General features: G+C 36.4%; 1 protein-coding gene across 1 annotated transcript; it reads left to right on the forward strand.

Annotated features, from left to right (window-relative positions):
• Positions 1-6,923: 6,923 nt before the first annotated feature.
• LOC120353832 (elongation of very long chain fatty acids protein AAEL008004-like) lies at positions 6,924-9,995 on the forward strand (the record flags this gene model as incomplete). The annotated part of the gene is given in 2 exon segments (XM_039438985.1): positions 6,924-7,060; positions 8,634-9,995. Coding segments are annotated over 2 exon segments (305 nt in total), but the record flags the coding sequence as incomplete, so codon positions are not given.
• Between the last annotated feature and the right edge of the window lie 3,181 nt (positions 9,996-13,176).

The raw sequence follows: 13,176 nt of genomic DNA on the forward strand, positions 1-13,176 counted from the left end.
TAGGACCGAATCTATTCAGAAATACGAAAGTAACAGCTCAAATACAAAATATAAAGTTAAACACATTGCCACATACAACGCGAGGTCAGTTCTAGGGGAAGAGAAAATTATGGAGCTTGAACAAGCAATGAATGAAATTTAATTGGATGTGTTAGGCTTAGCGGAGATCAGAAGAAGCTATGAAGAAATAGGGGAGCGAAATAGTGGGCATGTATTCTGTCACTCAGCAGCCACAAGAGGAAATAGAGGAGTTGGCTTCTTTGTCAACAAAAATATTATTAAAGGCATTACTGAGTTTAAACCTGTTTCGGATAGCAATACATCAAACTATCAATTGGAAACAACAAGCTCATGATTATACAAGTTCACGCACCCACATCTGACAGTACCGAAAAGAAATAAACAATTTTTATGAGTCAATAGAAGAGGCAATAATCCAGAAGCAAACAGGAGAAAGACTTATTCTCATGGGAGATTTTAATGTACAGGTAGCGAGAAATAGTAATGGAGAAGCTAGCATCGGAAACGAGAGAGGGGAGATGATGTTGGACTTTGCTCAGAGTAAGAATCTTATAGTAGTGAACACGCTCTTTAGCGGGAACATAGAAGAGAAATGGACGTGGAAATCCCCATCTGGAGGTCTGTACGAGCTCGACTATATATTATCATGGTGGAAAAGAATAATAGCCCTGTCCGAAACCTAAGAGTGATTGAAACATTCAAATACGACTCCGATCACAGATTGCTGATGAGTGAACTGAAATTACATAGGAGAAGGTTCTTCATTAAACAGAAAATCACAAGATTGGATCAGACATGTTATGAGAGATATGTTAAAAATTTAACTGAAGAGATTAGAAAACAAAACATATCCCAAAATAGAAGTATTGAGGGAATATATAACTGTATCGTACAATCTATTAGAATAGCTTCCAACAAATCTAAAAGAGCGCAGTATAGAGAAAGGAGAAGCAAAAGAATCTCATCTGAAACAATGGAATTGATTGAAGAACTTGAGATGTTGAACAGGATTGTATCAAAGACAGAAGAGGAAAAGGAAGAGCACAGAAATCTTAGAAAACAAATAAGAAGAAGAATCAGGAGAGAGATAAAGGATTTTGAAGAGGATGTAATAAATTCAGTCATGTTGATGACTAGGTCAACTAAAAAGATAAATCAAGAACTGAGTACTACAAAAACAAAATGGATCGCTAAATTAAATACTGATGATGGCATCACAACGGCAAGAAATCAAATCATAGATCACATCTCGAAGTTCTATGAAGAATTATATAAGAGGGACACCACACATGAAATCCAACAAGTGATTGAGAATCAACAAACAAATGGCAGTGATTCTGAAGATTTGGAGATAATAGAGGCAGAAATAATAAATGCTATAAAAAGCCAAAAGAAAGGAAAAGCACCTGGCGAGGACGGAATAACAAGCGAATCATTGATAATAGGAATAGAAAAACTCCTGCAACCCCTTAAATTGTTATTCAACCAAATCCTGCGCGAAAAATCAATACCTTCAGCATGGAGAAAAATAAAGCAATTAAATTGTTCAAAAAAGATCAAGACTGGATATGAAAAACTATAGACCAATCACTCTCCCCTCAGTAATTTATAAGCAATTAGCTTCAATAATAAATAACAGATTATAGATAACTTCAATAATATAACATATTGAATAAAATATACGAAAACCACCCCACCGAGCAAGCAGGATTCAGACCAGGATACTCAGTAGTATAAAAAGGCCGGTCCTGGGACACAAGTGTCCCAGAACCGGCCTTCACCTCAAGGTCACCCAAGTTGACCAAACCTAACCTCAAGGTCATCCAGGTCAACCAAACCTAACCTCAAGGTCATCCAGGTCAACCAAACCTAACTTCAAGGTCATCTAGGTCAACCAAACCTAACCTCAAGGTCATCCAGGTCAACCAAACCTAACCTCAAGGCCATCCAGGTCAACCAAACTAACCTCAAGGTCATCTAGGTTAACCAAACCTAACCTCAAGGCCATCTAGGTCAACCAACCTAACCTCAAGGCCATCCAGGTCAACCAACCTAACCTCAAGGCCATCCAGGTCAACCAAACCTAACTCAAGGCCATCCAGGTCAACCAAACCTAACTCAAGGCCATCCAGGTCAACCAAACCTAACCTCAAGGTCAAAAAAAAAATTGAAAAAAAAATTAAAAACACATAAAATTGTGAATGAATGGGAATAAAATTAAAAAAAAAAAATTAAAAAATAAAAAAAAAATAAAAAAAAAATTAAAAACACATAAAATCGGGAATAAATGGGAAAAAAAATTAACTCGGGGCTCTGAACTCTGAACTTGGGGCTATGAACTCTGAACTCGGGGCTCTGAACTCTGAACTTGGGGCTATGAACTCTGAACTCAGGGCTCCGAACTCTGAACTTGGGGCACTGAACTCTGAACTCAAATGTCCTGCATCGTTGAAAATGTCTGTCAACGAGATAATACCATGAGTTCCTCCTCCTCAAGCTCAATCACTACATCCCGCAGACATAGCTCACTGTTTGACAACATGTCGCAGTAGACGGAATACCTCTCAGTGCTGACAAACCATCTTATACCAAACAGAGAAAAGTGGTGGTGGTGGTGGTGGTGATAACCTTCCTTGTCAACAGGTCTATGACAATGCCACCCCATCATGACTCACTTCTCAATTCTTCATTAACATTAGTATGAAGGGGTATCATATTTCATATAATTTAAGTCTTTAAACATAAATCCTCTATGGTGTAGTGGTTAGCAAGTCAGCTTCCCAAGTTGGAGGTTCTAGGCTCAAATCCAAGGCAGAAAAAGGTAAGTATTGAAGGTCAGTATCAACAGAACCAGAGGATATATTTTTGTATGTAGTGAAAACTGGCCCACCACTGTCAGTCACCTCGCCGCTGGTCGTCCGGCTGCCACCGTTCACCCCGCCACCGGTCCCCGGCCACCGCCAGTCGCCCACTGGTCGTCCGGCCACCACCGGTCATCCGGCTGCCGCCGGTCGTCCAGCTGCCACCGGTCGCCCGGCCGCCACCAGTCATCCGGCCGCCGCCGGTCGACCCACCACCACCGGTTGCTTCACCGATGGCTGCCATCCCACCACCAACAGTCGACCTGCTATGGCTGGCAATTGTCCCGCTGGCTGAGCATGGGCATTTTCAATGACCCTAGCTCCTCCTGTCACATTGACCATGCTCACCAGTATTCAGCATGTCTGTGGCGGGACGGTAGGGTCATCCACTCAGTGGTCAGTCAGTCAGTTCAATTACTGATCAGTCAGTCAGTTCAATTACTGATCAGTCACTGATCAGTCACTGTTCAGTCACTGATCAGTCACTGATCAGTCACTGTTCAGTCACTGTTCAGTCACTGATCAGTCACTGTTCAGTCACTGTTCAGTCACTGTTCAGTCACTGTTCAGTCACTGTTCAGTCAGTGGTACTCAGAATGTACTTATAGCTAAACTATATCTAAGGAGATGGTAGGTAATAAGTAAACAGTTTGGAATACAATTAGCTCTTTATTGATCAATTCAACATCCATTTCATTGAAAAGTTTACTACAAGCAGGTATATCTCTGTTCCAAAATCCAAGTTGTTTATCATATTGAGTGTGCATAAAAGTGATTTATCCATGATGTTTCTCCTTGGTCCATGTCAAGCAGGTGATGTCCCAGGTAGTAGACTCCTTTTCCAGCACTAGTCCTTGGCAAGTCTTCTATGTTGTCTGATAGTCTTCGGATGATATTCAGTGATACCTCTAGAACACTGTTTCAGTTAGAGACAATACCCTGTCATTGATGTTGAATCACCTCACAACCTCTTTCCTTCAGGTAATTGATGCTCCTTCGAGTCAAAAGTATAGGTGTGGTAGTATTTCTCACCACTACATCATCCTCCTCCTCCTCCTCCTCTTCCTCTTCCACCTCTACCTCATTGTTCTCCTCCATATCAGTTTCCTCTTCCTCATCTTCTACATGATCCTCGTCCATCTTCAGATCAAATGGGGAGATTGATGGTAAATTTGTCTCACCATAGTCACCCCACTTTGAGAATAGGAGTACCATCTTCTCTATTGTTCCAGATACACAGTTGATCGACAAAATGTCTATTCTCCACAGATGATTCCAGCACAATGAATCTAATCTGCTATGTATCCAATATATATCCATATTTGTACAGCATTATGATTTTGATTGTACCTCAATATATTACCTAATGTCTAAGGTGTTGCTGTTCTCTGCTTTCTCAAGTAAAGACCTTTACCGACTTTTGATCTCTGCTGTCTCAAGTAAAGACCTGTACCAACCTTTGGTTTCTGATGTCTCAAGTAAAGACCTCGACCTCCTTTCATTGATTTTTTCTTGATGGTTGAATCTTTTGTTTCTTCCCCTTCTCAACCACCTGCTGACTTCCTTCAGTGATCTTTTCATACCTCCCCCAAATTTTGCCTTAGCCTTCATGATGTTGGTGACTGCTAGTGCTGCAGCTTTTTCCAACACCCCTGCATCTTCAGATCTCACTCTGTCCCAGGCTCTCTCTGCCAAGATGCTGTCTGCTACTGCTCTGCTTGCTGTATCACCACTCTTGGAATAGGCAATATCATGCTCCTTGCAAGCCTGATCAAGTTTGTTGATTCCTGGATCACCTTGTGCTAATTGCTTCTGAAGTTTTGTTCCTGGTCCACAGTATTGATAGCCAGGGATATGAAGTTCAACTGGTGAAATGTCGATTGCCTTATTAACTATTGTACCAGCAGCTCCCTTGATAGCTGACAGAACACCTCTTCCTCTATAGATCTTCTGACTTTTCTCCTTACTAAAATCACGCCTTGGAGCAATAGATCCTCTCCCAGTCACTTGTCTCTCAGAATGTCTTTGACCACCATCTCTGCTATCATCCAAAAGGCGTTTGATTGTATTCTTATACTTGGCTTTGTTGTAGTTAACAATCTCACCTCTTGGATCATTGTTCTGTCTGTGCACACTGGTCCAGTTCAATATTTCTCCATAGACCTGTCTGTCAGCAGATTCAACTAATGCACGATTTGGATTCTTCTTGAAAATCAACTCACAAAGTCCCAATGTAGCTGTGAAGGTCTTTTCTTCCTGATCTACAGGGTCAGTCAGCACAATTTCATCACCATTCTCTCCAAAAGTTAAATACTTATTGCCCAGGTAGTAAGCATTGTCTCTCACTCTTGCCCCAAAAGTGTCATCAAAATTGTCATTGTCCTTGCTCAATGATCCTCTAATGTAATCAGCTACCTGTTTTCCAGCTAGATCAGTTTGATCAAGGATATTCTGAACTGTTGTACCATGACTTTCATTCAATAATTGTTCAACATTCTTATCATCATCCTGTCCATCTCCAGACAGCTCCTCATCACTGCTATCATCATATCCTCTACTCATATTATACTCCTCACCCTCATCCCCTTCAAATGCCTGCTTTCCTGCTTTCCATAGTTGCCGTCCAACTCCTGAGGTGCCTGCCATTGGACTTGAAACTTCTCCAGTTCCATATGATTCAATGTTGGTGACTCTTCATCAATGCTGGAGAGTTGGAGCTTATGTTTTGCTTTACTTGCACCAGTAAGTCCACGCCTTGTATATGTGGCATGTTCAACAAATGGTGTTGTTGATTGAGAAGCATTGATGTTATCTATGAGAAAATGCTGACAGTAACAAGTGATTCTCAGTGTAGCCTTGCCACCCAGCATTGTTATCTTTTGCGTTGCATGTTTATGTCATTCACTATATGCTATAAATATATCTATAGATGAGTACACGGGAGTAATCCCTCATTGATCCATTTCATTAGTTGAAATACATATATTGTGTACTCTGCATTGGTTCATTCAAATGCAGAATATAGGATATACATATAGAATGATTCTGAATCCTTCCCCAATCCTATAATTCATATCCTTCAATAGCTTTCAATCTATCCTTTTATAGCTTTCAATATGTTTACTGTTATACTGCTTGTTCTACAATTTCAAAGGTTCAACTTGTTTAATATTAGGTTTTTTCTACCTACTAGAGAATAATAATATATCTTGATAATTATAGTCCTTCATGATATTCACAGAGAACGGGGTTTCAATTATTTAAAAATTTGTGTAAGAAGCATGACGCATCAAAAGTGTTTTCCCCTGCCGTCTCTACGAACAAGTGACATACAATGCTTCTTAAGCTGACCTTCTTACCACAGCTATCATTGATGAGTTTGTTTTGATGCAATCAGAGGGAAAACATAGCATAAGAAGATATCCCATGGTATAGGGTTTTTATGTTCAAAATTTACAGCGGATTCTGTATTAACTCGATTACTGTTACTAAGTCGATTACTGTTGACTACTTTTTATTATCACTGTTTTGGCCGGGAGAGAGTATGTAAACGGCACACTATGAGAGACTATCATCGTCACATAGCTTCAAGAAAGGCAACTACTTCAGACTATCGGCTTGAGTTTACAGTGAAATTTGGAACATAAATGCCCTATACTATACCATAGGATCTGGATCCTATCCATCTATTTGGATATCTTTTTATACTATTTTTCATCTTTCATCTATGATAGAATATAATGAACTATGTCTTCTTCAACTGTCGTTAGGTCATGTCAGAGGCCCTGAAATTGATCAGTTGCGACCTTAGAACTCTGACACCAGACCTGAGCCAGCCTGGTGACACGATATTATTATTATTAACTGTTTTAGAAAGAAATTTCCATTAGCTCGAGTAAGTGGACATTTGGACATTATGGACATTTTATATAAGACCATCGATTCAAGTTTATTTAGTCTATGATGAGACTTTTTGACAATAATGTTACTGTAATTCAAATAGCATAATTTATTGAATTTTATGACAATATGTGTTTGCAGGTGGCCATGTGGCATACTTTGGAGTGGTGAATGCATTCGTACATTGCGTGATGTACTTCTATTATCTTCTCACAGCTTTCAAGCCTGAATACAAGAACTCCATCTGGTGGAAGAGGCATATCACAGAAATGCAGCTGGTGAGCGCCTTTACTTCACGTGTGATCGTTTTTTTTTTCAATAATTTTCCTCAAATCACTATTAAGTGGCCAATAGTACATCGGGAGAGGCAGTTGCATGAATCATGATTTAGCTCAGAAATAATTGCGCTGTGCTTTGCGCAAAACCACGGAGCCGACATTCACCCTAATTAACAAATGAATGAATTTGTAGAATGAATTAATAATTTCCATTCAATTGAGCTACATTTTTTCCATCTTAATTTGGAAAGATAACTTTTTAATGATGGGCCTAATTCGAATGAATTGCTACTATGCACTACTTATCAAAAACTGTAACTTACAGGCTATGCATAGCGCTCAAGGCTAATTTTCGTAATCAGAAATGTGCTATTTACAGCATAAATGCACAAAAATATGGAAATATTACATGTTATTACCAAAACTATGTACCGTAGTATATATTATCTTAAACGAACCATTACTAATAGTTGGTAGGTAGAATTTTTCAAAAATGACAACTTTGAGGAGGAAATTAAATTAATCCTGCGAATACAAATAACAAAACTCAAAATTAAAATTATTAAAAAAAGTTTATACAGTTTTGGGTTCATCCTGATGATTTTCTCCCAATCATTGATTTTATGTTGTGACTGTGAAATGTAATGAATAAAATTTATTCTGATGGTTACTGCCCTAAAGCTTGAAACTCTTGAAATACGACACTACTAAATTTTTCGGAAGCTAAGTATCATCTATCATCATCAATAACTAATTTTTTTATTCTTATGACTTTTATCGGCAGAGAGATCCTTTTGGATATTCTGTCTGCCGTATTACCCAATGGCATTTCCTATCAACACTCAAGTTTATAGGTTATGCATTCGGTTCTTCATGTTTTCTCAATTATCATGGTTATCAATAACCAATTATAAGATGGTATAGTTATAATCAAAAAATTTTATACTGTTGTTTTTGTATCGTAAAATATAATTGAGTTAAAGTATCAACACAATATGTGCTATATTAGATGAACTATCACGAGTGGTTCATTTTCAATTAGTTTGGAGACGTCAAATAATGCGAGAGTTATCTTGAAGATAAATTGGTTTTATTTTGTATATTCAAGTTATAATTTGTCAAGTACTGATGATTATTCTATTTTTTATTTTTGGCAAGTTCACTACAAATACTTGTTAGTTTGGTCAACTTAGGCGGGATGCACACCGGAGAAACGCATTTCGTGAAGCCCTCTTCCATGAAACTTGTTTCATGCAATCCGTTTCACTCGCGCATGCATACAAAAGAAACGTTCCCTGCTTAATCTTATCAGTCGAATGCGAGCAACTTTCGTTTCACGTTTCCTGAAACTTTTTTCAGGAAACGCGTTTCTCCGGTGTGCATCCCGCCTAAGTTCCTGCTTTTCAAATTGTAATTTTCTATGTTTCTGTAAAAAGAAATAAAATTTCATTATTATTCCACTTGGATTAGCTCCAATCAGAAAATGTAACTCTCACTGTATTGAGGTACAGGAATAAAGTCTAACAATAATTCCATCTTCAAGAATAAAATTAAACAACAATTTTATTTTCAGGCTCAATTTGTGATAGTGACAGTACACGCTGCCATCAACGTACTTAACCCCTACTGCACGTTCCCGAAACTTCTCATCGCACCGCTCCTGCCACAAGGCATTTTCATCTTCCTCCTTTTCTGGGATTTCTACAAGAAGACCTATCTCCAGAAGAAAGTCGAAGAGTGAACAGTTACTCACTTTCAACTGTCAGCATTCCTTGAATGGGGAAGCTTCGATGTTATTCTAAAGGCATGCTGACAGATTAAAGTGAAAGTCGTCGAATGAGCTATATAGTGAGATTCACTCTAAACTGTCAGCATTTGTTGAATGAGAAGCATTGATACTAAATTAGTTATTCTCAATGAATTCTGACAGGTTGGAGTGGATCTTACTATACATTTTATTGGGATGATCCATATATAAATCATCCGTAGAAAAATGTTGAGAACTTTTGAATATTCAGACGAAAGTTGAGGAGTGAGTTTGATGAATAGAGTCATTCTATTTCTTATCTGCAAAGTAACTTTGATAATTGAACTAATCGATGAAGGCTTCATTGAAGCTCTTTGAAAGTTTGAAATTCTATTTGAGATGCAATAAACGTTTTTATTCTGTAAGATAATAAGTCAATTATGAGATAAGAGTGATTCCTAGTTTGGTTTTTCACTGAGTGATTTATTATTGTTTATCAAGATGTTTAAATGCTTAAAGAGGATAAGCTTTATCAAATTAGAAAAACTTTTCAAGTTTGCTCTGATCTCTCGTAAAGTAGTCGTATAGGTCTATTTATTTCCCAATCCTCTAATAATGTTCTATCAATTGCAATACTGTACTATATATGAGAAGTGTTTAGAAGAGAAGAGAAGAGTTTATTTATGATGCACTGGCTCCTTCAAGAAATGTGGATACGTTGATATGATCTGTTGCTATGATAGAGATTACTATTATGAAAAAAAATTTATAAGTCTACTTTTCTGTCTCATGTGATAAAATACTATATTATTGTGAATATTGAATCTTCATGGATTTTGGATTTCATAACTCACTGAGAGTAGATTTGTTATTATTTCATGCTATATCAATATTATGATCCTATTATCTATCTTCTCCATATTATATTATCAAATATTATGGAACAAGTTTTTGTTTTGTTATTATGAGTTCGGTTGAAAATTTATTGGATGAAATTACAACAGCTTCATAGTATCTTATGATGCTGCCGCAATTTTGTTTCAGGCATAGAATACTTTCGAATAATTTGAAAAACAGGATGATCTCAACAGGGAAAAAATTGTACTGAGAAAAAATCGAACGTAGAAATCGTTACACTAGGGAAACTGTATTATACAAAATTGGAAATAAATGATATTTTTTCTACAATGTTTTTACTTATTCTAGCGAATATCCACTCGAAATGCTGAAAGCCTTTAATATGATTAGTGAGTTTGAGAATGAAAAGCGTAACCTTTTTACTGGATATTACATATTTTATACAACTATTTTAAGAAACACTTCATGTATCGACTTTCATGTAAATGACTTTGGATTACATTTTATTCAAAGAACAAATACATTCTTCTCCCAAATGATTATAATTAAGTATTATCAATCAGAAATGCAATACTGTAACGCATTTTTCAACCAATCCTTCTCCATCTTTCAAGTGTAACTTATCTTCTAGAAATTTCACTCTCATAAAATTTGAAAATAGAACAGTTTTGGGCTAGGCCTATTGCTCTCGCCAACATATCGATATTATTATTTGTAACTGAATTCATAAATGAATTAAGAGTTATAAATAGATAATATTGTAAAAAAGCTTAGAGCAGATAATATAAAATCCTAGATGAAAGAGCTATTGTCTATCCAATAGATTTCGAGTGAGAGAAGAACAACAAAAAAGGTAATATAATGACGCAGAATGAGGTGGAGAATTTATGAGCACTCCTCACACATCTCTAATCAAATATGTGACTTCATATTATGAGGCAAGAGCAGGAGAGATGAAGGAGGAGGAAGAAGTGGAAGGAATCAAGGAGGATGAAGAGTGGGAGGGGGTAATAGTGAAGGGAAGAGTAGGAGAAGGAGGAGGAGCAGGAGTGGAAGAAACGGTAGAAGAACGAGGAAAAGGAAAAGAGGGAGAAAGAATTGGATAAGGGGGTGGAGGAGCAAGAGAAGGAGTAGGAGAAGTGAAAGTAGGAAGAATAGGGGGAGGAGGAGTTAGAGATGGAGGAAGAGGAGAAGATTGAAAAGGAGGTGTCGGATGAGTACGAAAAAGAGGTGTTGGAGAAGGATGAGGTAGGGGGATTCGTGGAGTTGAGGAGAACACATATTAATAAAGAACAAGCTTATGCTCTGAGTATCTCTTGTAAACTAATCAATTTCGTCTTGGCATCAATTTTCTTCTCCTCTTAGCTACAAAATGTATTTTGTCTAGAGTCTAGACTCTAGCTAGATTCTGTACATTGATACAAATAGGATACATTGATACAAATAGCAGCTGTATGAAAAACAATGCAGATGTTACGACTATGAATTTGAATATTCTTGTCTTTACCATAGAGAAAAGATAGCTTATGCACTCTTTTCTCTATGCCTGTGTACCTACAATTGGTTGCAATAATACTTACATGGAAAATGGTCATGAGCTACGTTAAACAATCATGAATATTCTCTTTTTTCTGAGTCTTATTTTCATTTCAATCATAATTATCTTATTAAATGGTGTGGTTAATAATATTGTATAGACAATTTAATGTATTGCACTCTCCAATATTTTCATCCATGATAAAAAATTTCCTATCGCTCATTCCATAGTTAGTTTTTATGGAGAAAAATACTATTTTCAAATTGGAACAAGTTCTTGAACTAAATATTGTACACAACTTCAATCCTCCCAAAATAATTTCTTTTGGGAACCCGATAAAATTCACCCTGATATTATTATGTATGAACAAATGACTATTAATTTGTAACAGTATATATTGGTATGAATAAATAAATGATGAAGCTGCAAATGTATCAGTCAATTTAAATGATATGAAATCAAAACAAGTTGGTCACAATATTATCTCATTCTCATTCATTGTATGCTTTAGAAAAGTATTTGTAGACATTTTCTGTTGATTTTGACTCTTCTACTTCATCCAATTTATTTTGAACATAATGGAATAGAACAGCTTTGATTCTCATTCACTAAGCACGTACATGATTTTCAAACACACAGAGAAGGTACAGTTTTCGTTTACAGAAAGGAAGGAGCTAACGTTTTTAAAACAGGATGTTGAATTTTGCGTAGTATGTAAGTCAGTGAGTAATTAAAAATTGGTTTGAAAGAGTGACTCGTGGAAGATTCATTTCTGAAAATACTTGAAAGAAAAACTCAATTCGACCTCACTCTTCCCAAGGATATACCTGTTGTAAAAGGAGAAGGGAAATTCAGTTAGAGAGGTGAAAATTCATTGCTTCATTGAAATTTAACATCCCTAATAGGAGAGTAGCACCACGTGTAAATTATTGTGTCAGCCGTCTGAAGTCTTTTCAAGTGTAAAATTACATCAGGGTGTGGTTGAAAATTAATTATGGTGCCGGTGCATTTATCTTTCATCAATCACGATGCTTATAATCCGACTTATGTGCAGTAAATTATCCACTCTTTCTAGGTCTTCAATGTGTTCATACTGGATGAGCTTATTGTAGCTAATTATATCAGCACTGGAGACCAATTTCAGTCTTTAAAAAGTTCCTAGAGTGAAAATTATTGTACTAAAACGCTTTTTGGCTTCACCTACAATCTTAACTATATTTTTGGCTTCACGTATAATATTTTGACTAAATTTCTCAGTTTTTATTTATCATTCATTCTTCATTGCCAGAAAACAAAGAACAAATAATAGTGAAACATTCTTTCGACATAATTTTTTCGATATGGTCAATTATCCAGTGGGACCTTTATTATTACTCGGCAATAAAATAGTTCATACAGTTTACCTCAATCTATAGTTCAATCTATATTCACATCACACCACATCTTTCGAGTAGAATGGATAGAAAGAATCATATAAGTAGCTGATTATTTCGTGGTGGCGCAACCGGTTGCTTGAGCGTATTGAAAGCGATCAACCAGTCGGTCTACCAGTGACTCAATAGGAACCTGATTTCCGGATTGTTCCAAACATGGAAAATTGGAATTAAAATTTATTTAATATCGAGGATTCACTAGAATATTGACTTGCTTGACTAGCAATGACAGCCAGTGTCATATACAATAATATATATGTATAATAATATAAGAGATTTCATTCAACTAAAAAAACAAAATCTACAAAAACCTTTTTTTATAAAATCACGCAAAAATGATTATACTTATTTATATACTTCATATATTATTATGCTTATGAAATTTATATTGTCACTCGTTATAAGAGAGAAAAATCCACACTTGAAAAAATTCTCAATTTAAAATACTGTAGTTATTATGAGTATGAGTCCAAATTATTTTTGCAAAAATCTCTTAAAATATGATAAGATTGGAAATTTTTTGGGGTGAATCGTTCCACCA

Source organism: Nilaparvata lugens, chromosome 12, assembly GCF_014356525.2.
Source record: "Nilaparvata lugens isolate BPH chromosome 12, ASM1435652v1, whole genome shotgun sequence".
Classification (NCBI taxonomy): Eukaryota; Metazoa; Arthropoda; class Insecta; order Hemiptera; family Delphacidae; genus Nilaparvata; species Nilaparvata lugens.